Raw genomic sequence first — 13843 nt, 5'->3', positions numbered from 1 at the left:
TTTCTTTTCTTCTCTTCTCTTGGCTACGAAAGATAGGCTAAATTTACTTGCAGACAACCATCACTCTCAGCAAAAGCTTGAGAAACGTGAAAACACAGAAGCACCACTTACTTTGACGTCGCCATTGCCATCTATTGTTGTCACCGGAACAAGGAAAAATAACAGACCAGACCGATCATCCTTCTCTTTCCATGTTTGGTTTGGCCCCACAATTTTGAAGTGGACCAGAGCGGGTATTCAAAAGGGTTTAACCACATCATCAATCCCCATTTTGGAACCTTATCAGGCCTGGTTAAAACTACGGTTGGCACATCCAGTCAACGCAAGTGCAGGTGATTACTTGAGCTACACCCAATGGATGGTTCAAAATTTGAATTGGTGGATACAGTTGGGTAATAGGTTGTGAATTTTGCCTCACAACTTCCTTTCATGGTAATTAATCAGTTTCGTCAACCCTGTGTCACCTCCTGCATCAAAATTTGCATGTAGACAGTTTTGTTCAACTACTTCTATGAGAAATCTTGCCCACACTCATGAACAAACTCTTTTGACAGTTTAAGAAAGCTACATAGTGTGCTGTTCAATGATGTATTTCCAAAATTATCCGTTAGGTTAACTCTCCTTAGCAATGTGGATTGAGAATTTAGCAGATTGTACGTTAAATAGATGGAAAGACTCCTTCATAGTCCACTTATTAAATTTGGTAATTTACCTCAATCATATATGACCCACCATGTATTAACCTGCGACATATCCCACGTTTTTCATGCTCCCTGTTTCTCTCAGTCCACCTGCCACAAATTCCCTGAAGCTTATTCCAAACCGAGCATCAGATGAAATGGCGATGGAAGAATCAAAATGGAAAATCCAAAGTCAGTGTGACATGTATATAATCAATAGTTTTCTGAAGAGTTCTTGAAGGACATGTATATAATCATCCTCATTTCTGCCTCGTGATGCATTCTCATTTCTGCCTCTGTAACCAAACAAGTAATTGATGTTGAACTGAGAAAATCACAGAATGTTCCCCTAAGCTGATTCAATTCGTTACAATTTTATCTGATCTTGGTGCCAGTACCTCAAGTCGCCATGGCAATGAACAGCTCGTGTTCATATACATTTTCGAACATTACAAGATATATTGAACCCTTGCTCACACACTCAAACAGGGAGTCCCTTTAGCCCATCCAATTTGGAAAGCTATTGGGCTAAAGCCCAATCTTAGAGTTGGCACAAACGCTACAAGACTTAATCCAGCAATATGATTTTGATACAAAACTCAGGGAAGAAATAAATAATTGGTTTAGTACATATTAACAGTCTGATTGAATTTGTTACAAAACAAACCTTTCACAATGTCACAGGTAAAGGGCATTACACTCATTCCACTTCCATTATCTCTACATATATTAATGTAAATATTCATTCTTCTGTAAAGACTCAACACTGGAAATAATTTCTTGACATCGAGCTCCAGCTCCTTGTACAAACTACTTACAGTAGGAATTACCACTGTATGTACCACGTCATTTATCTTTTCTCTGTGGTAACTCCAACAACAACATTGCTCACCTGCAACATTAAGATTTTGACCTAAGTATCTTGGGTTTTACTTTAAAAAAATGGAAGAAAAAAAAAGTGGGGGGAGGGGGTGGGGAAGATGGTGGTTGAATATTGAAAACTTCAAACTAATGTCTAAATTGAAGAAGAAAGGAAATGAAGGAGATTACCAGTTTCCCACTTTCATCCATGGACATAGGGTTCTCAACAACAACAGTTTGGCCATGGGCATGTGGCATGAACTACAGCAGATACGAACAATTTATTAAGCTCTCTGATGTGCCAGAAACCCACTCAGATTCTGAAAGGCTAAACTACAGCATTGCTTAAAAACATACCGTTGAAGTTGAGGGCATGCCGGCACCATTCGGTCTCCGCAAATGGATTGGTGCTCTCATGTTACCCGTCTGCAACCAGAAAAACAGTTCAAAATACAACAAAGACTGAAATAGCAAAAGAATGGCAACATTGGTGCAATCTATGCAGTAGGAACAAGTTCCCTAACTTGGAAATTTGGATGCTAAACCAAAGACCACATAAACATGGTATATTAGACCCACTGAATGATTTATGGTAACCAGAAAAAACTGTTTATATGCACGGTTGCATCACATAACCAAAAATCACCTGATCTTCCACACCTCCCATGGGGTGCCACTTATGTATTTGCTCATTTGTGGTATTGGGTTGGAGGGAACCATATCTCTAAAGTTTGATTAGTTTTCAGAAAAGCCTTACTCTACACAGGATCCAAATTGTAGTTATTAAACCAAGCCAGACAAAATGAGTAAACCCATTCAACTCAATCACAAAACCCAGCTGGACCATGTCCACTCTGACCAAGTAATATGCAAAAACCAAGATCTACAATATGACCTGACCAGGCTTCTATAACCCAGCCAACCCACTTGGGCATTTAAATGTTCAAAATGGCATAAAGATATTATAAATCAGTAGATGTAAGGCATTTCATATGCTATAATTCTATGTATAAGAAACATATTATGTATTTATTATTAGGGCAAGAGAACCCTGTCCACTTGTGTGGCCTCTGCACTGCCTCCTGCGGAAGCAACTGAGTGCACGGGGGAGACACCGCGGTATTTTCGCTCCCGCCTGTGTCTAGGCATAGAGCCATGCAAGCAGGCAGGGTTCTTTCCTAATTATTATAATCAGCATATATACCAAATAATTTTTGTATATTAAAAAAACCAATTTAGTATATTCTTGCTAATATCCTAACAATCTTAAATTAATTTATATTTACAAGTACAATACTGGTTGATAAAAATACTATATATTTATGGCAAAGGTGAGTAAACCCAATTGATATGGCAATTGACACATCCAAACTAGACCCAAATCCTAATAAAATATGGGGTTGAAACCCAGTCTAGGTTTTGATTCTTTGATATCTGTGATCACCCACCTCATTCAGAGGAGAATTTTAAAGTCACTATTTAGGACTAAGAGAATGGGCTTGCCAATTACCCTCCACTTTCTGCCCTGCAGGCTACAACAAACAACTCAACTCAACTCAATTCAGCCTTATCCCAACTAAATGGGGTCAGTTATATGGACCTCCTATTCCTCCAATCAGTTCTATTCAAAGCCATACAAGATTCCAATCCTAAGCTATACATGGTCCTTCCTCACCACTACCACTAGCTGTTTAAACTCCTTCAATTTGTAATAAATCGCTTCTCCGTACAAGAGTATTCAGAGACCTCCACTGCACATGTCCATGCCACCTCAAGTCTAGGCTTGCTCTAATTTGTTCATTTTTTATTTTATCTTTTCTAGTTTTACCAGTCATCCATCTCAACATCCTTATTTCCGTCACATTAAGTTGGTTTAAATGTTATTTCTTTACTGTCCAACATTCAGCCCCATACATCATTGCTGATCGTATAACAGTTCTATAAAATTCTCCTTTGCGTTTTAAAGGGATATGTCAATCGCACAACAAATGCACCTCTCCATTTCATCCACACTATTCAATTTCTTTGTATAATATCATCCTCTATTTTTCCTTCTTTATTCACAAGTGAACCTAGATATCTAAAGTCATCAATTTGTGGTAATTCCCTATCATCAATTTTCACCACCCCACTTTATGTCCTATTGTTACTAAAGTTACACATCGTGTACTCGATTTTTGTTCTACTTATCTTAAAACAAACAGATTCTACTAATTATCCTTTTAACACACTATCCTTTTCAGCCTTTCAGCATTACTTTTAATTATGAGATTTCTATCTCTATTTCAGTAAACTGGCCTATCTAAAAATAATGATAATTTATATGACATTACAATTTAATGGTTAATGAACAGATTTAGGGTAAGAGATCGCTGCCCGGTCGCATAGCCCCTGCACCAGAGCGGGGGGCCAATGAGAGCGCATGCAGGGGTATCTACATGGACGAGATTTTTTGTTTCAATGGGTGTGGGGTGGTAATTTTGTGCACTCACGTGTCTGGGCACAGGGGCTACGCAACCAAGTGGTCTTTTTCCCACAGATTTATTACCACATGGTCCAATATTATAATTAATATACTGCCGCTCAGTAGTTAAATATTGCCATTGACACATGCTTCACTTAAATTTTGCACTTCTTACTTACTAAAAGAGCTACCCAGTGCACGAGGCTCCCGCTACTGCAGGGTCTGGGAGGGCAAATGTATGTAGCCTTACTCCTTGCTTCGCAGGAGAGGCTGTTTCCAAGTTTTGAACCTGTGACCAACATGTTGCAATAGTGCATTTCTTACTTAGTATGAATGCTAATATAAATCCCATGAAAAGAAGACAATTAGAAAACAATCAAGTCTAGATATGGGCCCCATGACAACATATTTGGGATGAGATAACAATGGACTGGAGCTCAGCTAAAAAAAGTCACAATGCAGTCATTATTATATCCTGAATTTCAGCATATCATTAACATTCTGTCTAATTTGTCCTTTCACAAGCTCAAATTAGAAAACGAACATGCTCATGTAGGTGACATAGATGGTTTAGCCGTTGATGATTGATGTCATTTTTCATCTCAAAGTAATGCAATACAAATAATGAAGGCAATTGCATGAACCCTACATTAACAATGTTCCACTTTTGAATAGCTTATAAACTCACTAGTCTTCAAATACAATTCGTAGATGAGATGACAGAGAGTCGCAAAAAAGAAAAAACGGAATCATACTTACCCCTATGTTTGTAACATATTGACAGACTGCACATTTGACTGATAGTGCTCCATATGGATACATAAGCATTGTATGGCACTGGCCACAGTTCACATGGGCAACATTGCTAGATGCTTCACAAACATAACCAAATATTCATATTAGACTCTGACAAAGTGAATTATGAAAAAGACAGTGGGGAAGCAGAGAGAGAGAGAGAGGAAGAAGGAACTTTAACTTTATATTCATTTCGCACTAAAAAAAGGGGCAAGAGAACCTTGTCCACTTGCACGGCCACACACACCACTAGAGCACAGGCCAATGGGAGGCCGTGTAGACTGTGGAGACATCTGGCTCGAGCCCACCTGTGTCTGGGTGTAGAGCCACGCAAGCGGGCAGGTTTCTTTCTCCAAAAAGGGGGGAAAAAAAGAAGAGATGGAGAAACTTGGGTACGAAGAACAAAAAAGAATGGATTGGAAGAATCCATCCTTGTAGGCTTCAGTATGGACAGACCTCAAAAGTATTGAACCCACCCAGGAAGAGGCATCACCATGGCAAAAACTAATGTGACAAGAGGATCCTAACTGTCCAATCTTTTGGTGGTAAAAAGCAAGAAAAGGAAACATACATAAAAATAATGTCCATCCCATGTCATGTTTTCATAAAGAACGACTTGGTACTGGGGTACCCAACCAATATGAGCCTCAATCCCATAAAAATGTGGCATTGCAGGAACAGGGGTGACCATTCTTCTTGTACTCTCTTGATGACATAAATATCCCTCTAACTACAATTTTCAATGATACTTAAAAAAAAAAATTTACAAAGTGTGATAGCATGAGAGAACTGGCTTAGAATCAACAAGAAGAAAAAAAATGCCTTGGTATCTCCCAGTTAACTATTAATTAGAGGGCATTGATCTTCCATATGATCCAGAAAAGGATTCACCAAGTATACCTGGTCTTGCAAGGTTAATCATGTTGCAGCATGAACATCTCACACTATTTGCTCCACCATTATACATTAGCAATGTTCTGCAACCTACACATATAAGCTGAGCCATTTCCATGCCTGGCATATGTAACAGTACCAAAAAATTATTCTCAACAGTTCAATTAGGATCCAAACAGAAATTTTCGGTTCCATCTAAACCCTTAAGTTGTGGCCAAATTAAAAACTCAAATATCTACTATGACATATAATGAAGTTTGGGAACAAAATCTTAGCAACTTCAATGAGGCTGTATATCATTATATTATCTGACCTGAAGGGAAGCAACAGTAAATATACTACAGAAGAGGAAAAAACAGTGTAGATAAAAGTGCTAGCATGACACTCTAATTGAATTACCATTGCGACAAAAGATAAAATCCAAAGATCAGTGTAGTGACAAGACTAAATAAATAATATAAAACTCGAAACCAAGCATTGCAAAATTTTAGATGAAAAGAAAAAGCAGAGAATAAAGGATCCACTACTTCACTCCTTTTGATTGTGACTTTGAAAAGAAATGTTAAAAACACATAAAATTGAATTGCATTAATAAAAGGATTCCTGTCTGAAGCTCCTGAGTTCACGGAACAGGGGGTTCATGCCTAACATTTAAAAGAGAAAAAGAAAAAGAAGGTAGAAATTAAGGCAAGTAGGTGAGATCGAAGTCTTATGGTTAGCATTACATCCTCACTTGAGGCCAGACGTTAAGAGCAGAGGGTATGTGCCTCAAAATAAGAGATTACATACATATAAATAAGATAATAAAACTACCTATAAAATAGAAACTACTCTCAAACTAGGAAAGTAACTCAAACAAGGAAACTGGAAGCTCAAATTAAATTCCCTACGTAACTAAATCGTTCCAAAATAAAACACAATAAACTAAAACAATACAAAATTATCCTCTACCAACCCCCTCTTGGACCAAAAGCTTCTCAGTCTGGATTTCCAGATCAGGTCATGCCGGTCCAGCCATGAGAGGCTACTGCATCAACTTAGAAGCCCAAAATTTAGGGGTTTTTATTTCTATCTGAGAATAGCTAGTAAGTCCAAGTGTTTTTCGCTTCCCAAATGACATTAGGATTTCGAAATTGAGTTTGAACTAGGTTCCTTTACTGTTTTGATTTTTTGTTTTGAGTCACGCTTTGAGTAGGAAATTTGGACACAGATTAGTCTCTATAAGTTGTATTGGCTCTACTAGAGTCCCCACCATTTTTTAAATAAGCAACAAGCCTAAGCTTTGCAGGTAAGATATACTTAATACGCCTCCTTTCAACCTGTAAAACACAAACCATGAGAAACAAAACTGAGAGCAACAGAAGGCCTTGGAAGCTTATTTTTCCCTTCCATATGATTTGGAGGAAATCATCTAACATAAAAGAAAAGGCCCTAATCTTCCCCATTTCAAAAAGTTGTGGAGATTTATAGTTCTTAAATCACGGATCGAAACAGATTTGGGCGAAAAAAGTGATAAAGTTGTAGATCTCTCTCCTTTTTTCTTTTTTTCTTTTTTTTTTTGGGGGGGGGGGGGGGAGGGGTTGGGGTGGGGGGGAATTCCAATCACCCCTCTGATACGATATCGATAAATTCTTGGCTGTTGCCATACCTCTTCCTTCTTTTTGTCACCCCAATTACTAGTCCCTATCACACACCCTTCAAAACAGGGAGGTTTCTAAAATGTTTATTTCAGTCACTAGATTTGATAACAAGGAAGAGAACACAACTTAAAAGTTAAGGTTATCTGACTAATATTAAGCTATCATATTCCTCCATAAACCTTAGTATCTGTCCTATTTCCCTCATGGAACTAAATCTCAACATCTCTGCCAAAATTTTGGCAGTTTCGGTGGCTTTGGTGGATCCCAAGAGTCCAAGACGAAACCTGGTTTGTGGGAAATTTCAAAAAATTCGGAAAAAAACCTGGTTTTGGCCCAAATTTCTAGAAATAGCCCAAAAAAAATATCTGGTTTCAGCCAGGTTTCGGTGGTTTCGGCCCAAATCTCGGTTTCTGCCTGGGCCGAAACCTGTCCAAAACCTAAGATTCAGTTCCCTGATTTCCCTTCTTATTGTTTTTCACTTCTTCCCCTAATCTGAATTCAAATTGGATTACCTCATACAAAAAGCCTATGTAAAAATAAAAGCATTTGACCAATCAAACTTATTATAGAACAAGAGCATTTCTCTAAATGTTGATTTTTTATAACTTAATGCGACTTAATGTTCTTTTTTTTTTTTTAATGATTTGATGTGGCTAAATGTTGATTTTTAATGACTTGATGTGGCTTATTGTTGATTTTTTATGATACAAGGTATACATAGCTACTAAATAATGTTAGAAAATAGAGAAAATAAAAAATAACACTTTTTTGCCTTGTTTGCCTTAAGGTGGGTGCCTCCTTGCCCTCCACACCTTGGTTCGCCTTGACGCCGTGACAACTATGATTTGGTTGATAAGCATATTATCAGCCGTCTGATTTGTTCTCTGACTTCCCTAGCTCATTCCCTGCTTGAACCCCAATAAATTTCCATATCTTATTTCAAAATCAGTAGTAGAAATTTGAAAATATAATTGCCATATTCTTGTAATTCGGTGTAGGGTTTGCTCGGCTCTACATTAAATCATGATATAGATTTGATATCTATGATTCTGCTAGCCCTCTTCTCTCTGCCTTGAACCAAAAGTAGAAAGAACCCCAAAGATAATACCATCTCTTTTCAATTAAATTCAAGTGATATTTGAGTTGTTATTTTACCTACTACAATGTAACTTGATCAAACTGTAAAGCTTTCTTACATAAGCTAACATATTTAATATTAACACTAGCTTCTATCAAGTATTTCCTCTATTGGACCGAGTAGAATTTTTTATTTAGCATTTCGATAAATAATAAAATGTTTCATGAATAAATCTATACAAATTAAACTTTATTATCTCATTGAAAAAAAAAACTGCTTTTGATCAATTTTTCTTCTCTTTTTTGTATGAAAAGAAATGAATAGGAAGAACAATACCTGGAGGCGGGGCTTGAGTAATCACATTGCATATAGCGCAACGGACATTTGAAGCTCCTCTCGGATACAGAAGAAGGCTCCTACACCCATTACAAACAAGCTGGCTCTGCATACCTAAACTGTCAACAAATTAAACATAGTTTAGTTGTAAAGTTGAAGCTCCCAACCCAAATCGCATACATCCATCGTAACTTCTCAATTTGGCCAATTCTTCAATTATAGATTCCAAATAGCAGCAAAATATTTCAGACTTATGTCCATACGATAAAAAACATTCTTATCCTGTTTTAATGGTACAGAGATAAATCAGCAAATATCCACTACAGTCTACAGTACGACTTGAAAGTCCATGATATTTTCCCGAGACTATCAATGAGTCGTGTTAAATGAACATGGATAACTGAATGAAACAAAATCACTTACAGGCTAATCTTTATATATTCATGTGAATGGGATTCCTCCCTCAAGCTTAGAAAAGGTCAATAGCATATTCATGGAGTAAGAATATTGAGAAGCTCATGCATTACAAAAGGTTCTCAAACTTAGAGGGCAAGGGAAGATTCAGATTATAAAAACACATAAACACCCATCGTGTATGGACAGGTATTGATAGACATCTCATATATCATGATGCAAATTGAAGCCCTGACTTGATTTATTAACAAAAATATAAAAAGACATTATGAAAGTCCATAATAACAAAAACATATGAGTGGATCAGGTTCGATTTTCCTTCAGCTGAGGAAGATTGGTGTTTGAGCATCTTCCCTAGAATGACTTTCCCAACTTCAATAAGAAATCAACAAAAGCATTTGATTCCAAAGGAGGGAGATGCAAGGATTACAACAACAACTTAGCCTTTTCCCAACTAAATGAAGTCGGCTACATAGATCCATGGAAGGGTAAAATAAATGGAACATAAAGAAAGCGAAAAAAAGGGGGGAAAAGAAAGAAACAAAGCAACACCACAAGAACATCCACCTACAATCAATCGACAACATAGATCTTTGCCCTCCAAACAGCTCTATTTGAGGTCATACTAGAGTAAAGACCTAGCCTCTGCACAACATCATCTATGTTCACTTTAGGCCTGTCCACTTTCTCTATATGCTCCTTCCATCTGGATTTGGTCACTCCTCCATACTAGGGCATCCCTAGGTCATTGTTGAACATGGTCATACCACCTTAAATGACATTCTGGGAGCTTGTCTTGAATCGGGCTACTCCCAAACCAACTCTAACCTGGTCATCCTGACTCTATCTCTCCTAGTCTTTCCGCACATCCATCTCAACTTCCTCATCTCTGCTATGCTTAGTTGATCTATGTTACGATTTTTGACAGCCCAACATTCCGCCCCATACATCATAGCCGGTCTTACAATAATCATGTAAAATTTTCCTTTAAGCTTTATAGGAATATTTCAATCAGAAAAAAAAAAAAACCACGTCAGATGCCTCTCTTCACTTCATCCATCCTACTTTAATTTCTATGAGACACACCATCTTCTATATCACTTTAATTGTTTATGATTGACCCCAGATATCTAATATAGTCGCTTTGCGGTACTTCTCTTTCCTCAAGTTTCACCACTTCGTTATCCGTCCTTGTGCAACTAAAGTTACCAACCATATACTCCGTCTTTGTTCTACTAATCTTAAGACCTCTTGAATTCAAGATAGATATCCATAACTCCAACTTATCGTTAATCCGTGTTATTGTCTCATCCACCAGAATAATATCATCAGCAAAAAGCATACACAATGGGACATCACCTTGAATGTTCTTGGTTAAATCATCCATAATAAGTATGAACAGATAAGGACTTAAAGTTGAACCTTGATACAACCCAATAGTAATCGAAAACTCCCTACCTTGACCAGCCGTGGTTCTCACACTGGTCACCACACCCTCATACATGTCTTTAATTATATCCACATATCTACTTAACACCTCTTTCTTCTCCAAAACATGCCAGGTTAACTCTCTAGTGACTCTGTCATATGCTTTTTCTAGGTCAATTAAGACTATAACGAGGTCCCTCTTATAGGCCCTAGATTTCTCCATGAGTCTCCTTAGTAGGTAAATTGCCTCAATCGCAAATCTATCTGGCATAAAATCGAACAAATCCCCTGAGAATCGAGATATTAGTTTCTATTCTCAAGTGGGCTTTAATAACACTCTCCCATAGTTTCATAATATGACTCATCAGTTTTATGATTCACCCTTATTTTATAGATTGGAACTACGTGTCTTCTATTCATCCAGCATCTTTCTAGTGCTCATAATCTTGTTAAATAGCTTGGTTAGCCGAGAAGCCCCCCATTATACCAAGCTCTTCCACACTTCAATAGGGACTTCACCCGGAAATATTTGACTACTATGCCTTCAAAGAAGATATACTTCACAAAGGGATTTATTAGGATTGAGGTTACTTTTACTAGATTAGACACTTATTTTAGCAAAAAAAAAAATCATAAGTGCATTGAAGGATACTTCAAATATTTGACTACCATGTTTCCAAAGAATATATACTTCATAGAGGTATTTATTAGGACTAAGGTTACTTTTACTAGATTAGACACTTATTTTAGCAAAAAAATCATAAAGGAAGTGCATTGAAGGATACTTCAACTATCTGCTTCTCATTATCACACAAGAATTATTTCATAGATTAAAATCATTAGAAAAACACCAATATTGTGAGTCTGGTCCCCATCCTTGGGAAAAAAACTTTACTATGTCATGGTTTCGTAGTTGTGGTCAATCAGCATTGGAGAATGTGTTTAGAAATAGCTCAGGCTCCATAAATTGCTTTGCCTAGGTACAAGTGGAGTGGAGGGCCAATCTTTACTGAGCTAAGGCCACAGACTTCAGAATGAACAAGGATAAAGCTCTCAGCCAGTAAAATATTGGCTACGGTTGTGAATTGCAGGCTTGAAAGAACCAATCAATGTGGAGGCCCAAGCCCAAGGGAACTAGAGCTTCTCAAGGGCAGTTGCTAATCATATGAGGCAGAATTAACTGTTTATTTTAATTAAGGAAGAGTTATAGTCTGCTGATCCATAGTTGTCAAGGCGGGTACCTTGGACACCTTGGCCTCCTTGCATCTGGGCCCCCTCCAACACCTTGACAACTGTAGTACAATCATGTAATTTGGTCGAAGAGGTGATGGAGGACCGGTAGGGGAAGGGAAGAAATCCTTGAGATGCTCAAAGTTGCAGAGGAGAGGGAGGAATCGCACAAAGGAGGGGGGAAATAAGATCGCACACAATGCCCGTAGGCTCTTCACCAAAACCAAACTCAATTCATCTTCTCAATCTGCTTTTGTCTATCGGTTACAACCAAATTTATAGGAAAAATAAAAACATAAAAATAGAAGCTAAACTGAAATAAGAAACTACCCTAAGCAAGGAAACATATTGCAAACTGCAATAAGAAACTACCCTAAGCAAGGAAACATATTGCAAACCGACTCTCTAAGGCTCTTAATCCTACGTGAGCCCCACTTGCTAAAAGAAAGTGAACAAAATAAAATCAAAGACATTGTTCCTAAAAAAAGAATTCCTAAAATCCTACTAGACCCAAAACCACTATGGATCTGGTTCATCTATGTCCGGAAACTCAGATAGGTATGGATCGGTCTATGAGTATGCATCTGCATCAACTCTCTTGGTGTTGAGAATAACTCGTCCACGAGTTTCGTAGAAGAGTAACAATAATTGCTCACAAGCGGGGGTGAGGTGCTCTTTGTCTATGACACGAACAAAATCTAAGATATGAAGTTTTGGAGGAGCATTCAGGTCCGGAAAATTATGGGGGAGAACAAACTTATAATGGGGAATCGTTGGTGTTGATGTCTATCATTACTTGAGCCACGATCTTCTCATTTTTCAGTGTCGTTATTGGTTCCATAATTGGACAGTCTTCCTCTTGTGTTGACTCATTTGATTCGTCCTATGGTTGCAATATGGTACCACCTTCTTTAAGTCAACTGATCCATGAAGAACAAATTTCTGACGCATGTGAAAAGCTGGATGGTGCACAAATTTTTGTCACAATCAAGGATGCCATGTCTTTCTTCCAACCAACCTCGACCCAATTTAATAATGTGCTAAGTGTCATCAAACACTTCACAAAAAGCACGGTCAAAATATTAAGAAACAAAGAACTCAACGAATACATCATCCTCTGACTTAAAAATAATCTGATCGGTTTTTTACAACAGATCTGGAGACGAAATTGTCGTGTTGCCTCTCGTCAATTAACAAAGTAGCAATTTTTCCATAAGGCAATCAAACTCTGAATTTGGATGCAAAAGATTCCATGGCCATACTTGTAATGGGAAGTATTGTAGGCCCACTATGGCAAGAGAACACTTAAGGTAAAACTTAATGGAAAACAGTAAATATATAGAAGTTTCCAAATGAGTGGCAATAATGGTAATAGTTGAAGTTCAAATAGAATCCCTCAATATAAAACACGTATGGGGCATGGGTATACTTGGAAGCAAGGTTAAAAATAGGACAAAGTAGAATAAAAGGTAGGAAAAAAGGGTAATTTGGGAATAAGAGAAAGAACACTTAAAAGTGAAGGACGAAGAGAGGAATCAGGTTGGGGTTACTGTCTCAGCATCTCCTACTTGGAGAAGGAAACCAGCTGTGGGAGTTTTCTCCTATTCAAACCAAGGAAGTAGGCGAGGGCTGGGCAGCAACAAAGGAGGGTCCAACAAAGGGAGGAGGAAGGCCCTGCCGAGAGAATTGGCGACCTGCAGGAGGGCTTCGAACCAGGTATGTACTTGTCTCGTTCTCTCTCTTCTCGTCTTCTTTCTTCTGCTGCTTTTCCTTTTTTCTTTTTGAAGAACTCTAGAGCAGCAAGGGGGTGTTGACCGACAAAAGGAGGGTAAGCGGTGTATGCTGCTCGGGGTTTCAGTGAAGGGCTGCAGGGTTTTTTTTTTTCCAACTTCTCTGTTTTCAACAGAGATCCTTTTTTTCACACAAACTCTAAAAGGGAGGGGGTCGATGGTGGGTTTTCGTGGTAGATGGAAGACAAAGAGGGTTTTTATTAGAGGGGTTCAATGATTTTTTTTTTTTTTTT

At 37.9% G+C, this 13843-nt stretch overlaps 1 protein-coding gene and 1 pseudogene across 2 annotated transcripts in view; both read right to left on the bottom strand.

Moving 5' to 3' along the window:
- Window positions 1-1248: 1248 nt before the first annotated feature.
- The window catches only part of LOC122089818 (protein LSD1-like), a 14547-nt gene continuing 1952 nt past the window's right edge, over window positions 1249-13843 (bottom strand). The window contains exons 2-7 of one of the 2 annotated variants that reach the window (XM_042659523.1): window positions 8749-8862; window positions 5701-5814; window positions 4765-4877; window positions 1899-1967; window positions 1731-1802; window positions 1249-1572 (exon numbers count right to left, since the gene is read on the bottom strand). In XM_042659523.1, coding sequence (XP_042515457.1) covers window positions 1531-1572; window positions 1731-1802; window positions 1899-1967; window positions 4765-4877; window positions 5701-5814; window positions 8749-8860 — 522 coding nt within the window. In that variant the 5' untranslated portion in view covers window positions 8861-8862 and the 3' untranslated portion in view covers window positions 1249-1530. Of the gene's footprint in view, window positions 1573-1730; window positions 1803-1898; window positions 1968-4764; window positions 4878-5700; window positions 5815-8748; window positions 8868-13843 lie in introns of both variants that reach the window. The other variant, XM_042659517.1, reaches the window with a different exon arrangement.
- On the bottom strand, window positions 10265-11262 carry LOC122065545 (annotated as a pseudogene).

The sequence above is a fragment of the Macadamia integrifolia genome, chromosome 2, assembly GCF_013358625.1.
Source record: "Macadamia integrifolia cultivar HAES 741 chromosome 2, SCU_Mint_v3, whole genome shotgun sequence".
Taxonomy (NCBI): Eukaryota; Viridiplantae; Streptophyta; class Magnoliopsida; order Proteales; family Proteaceae; genus Macadamia; species Macadamia integrifolia.
Note: the sequence above shows the minus strand (reverse complement) of the source record. Positions and strands in the feature narration are given on the sequence as shown.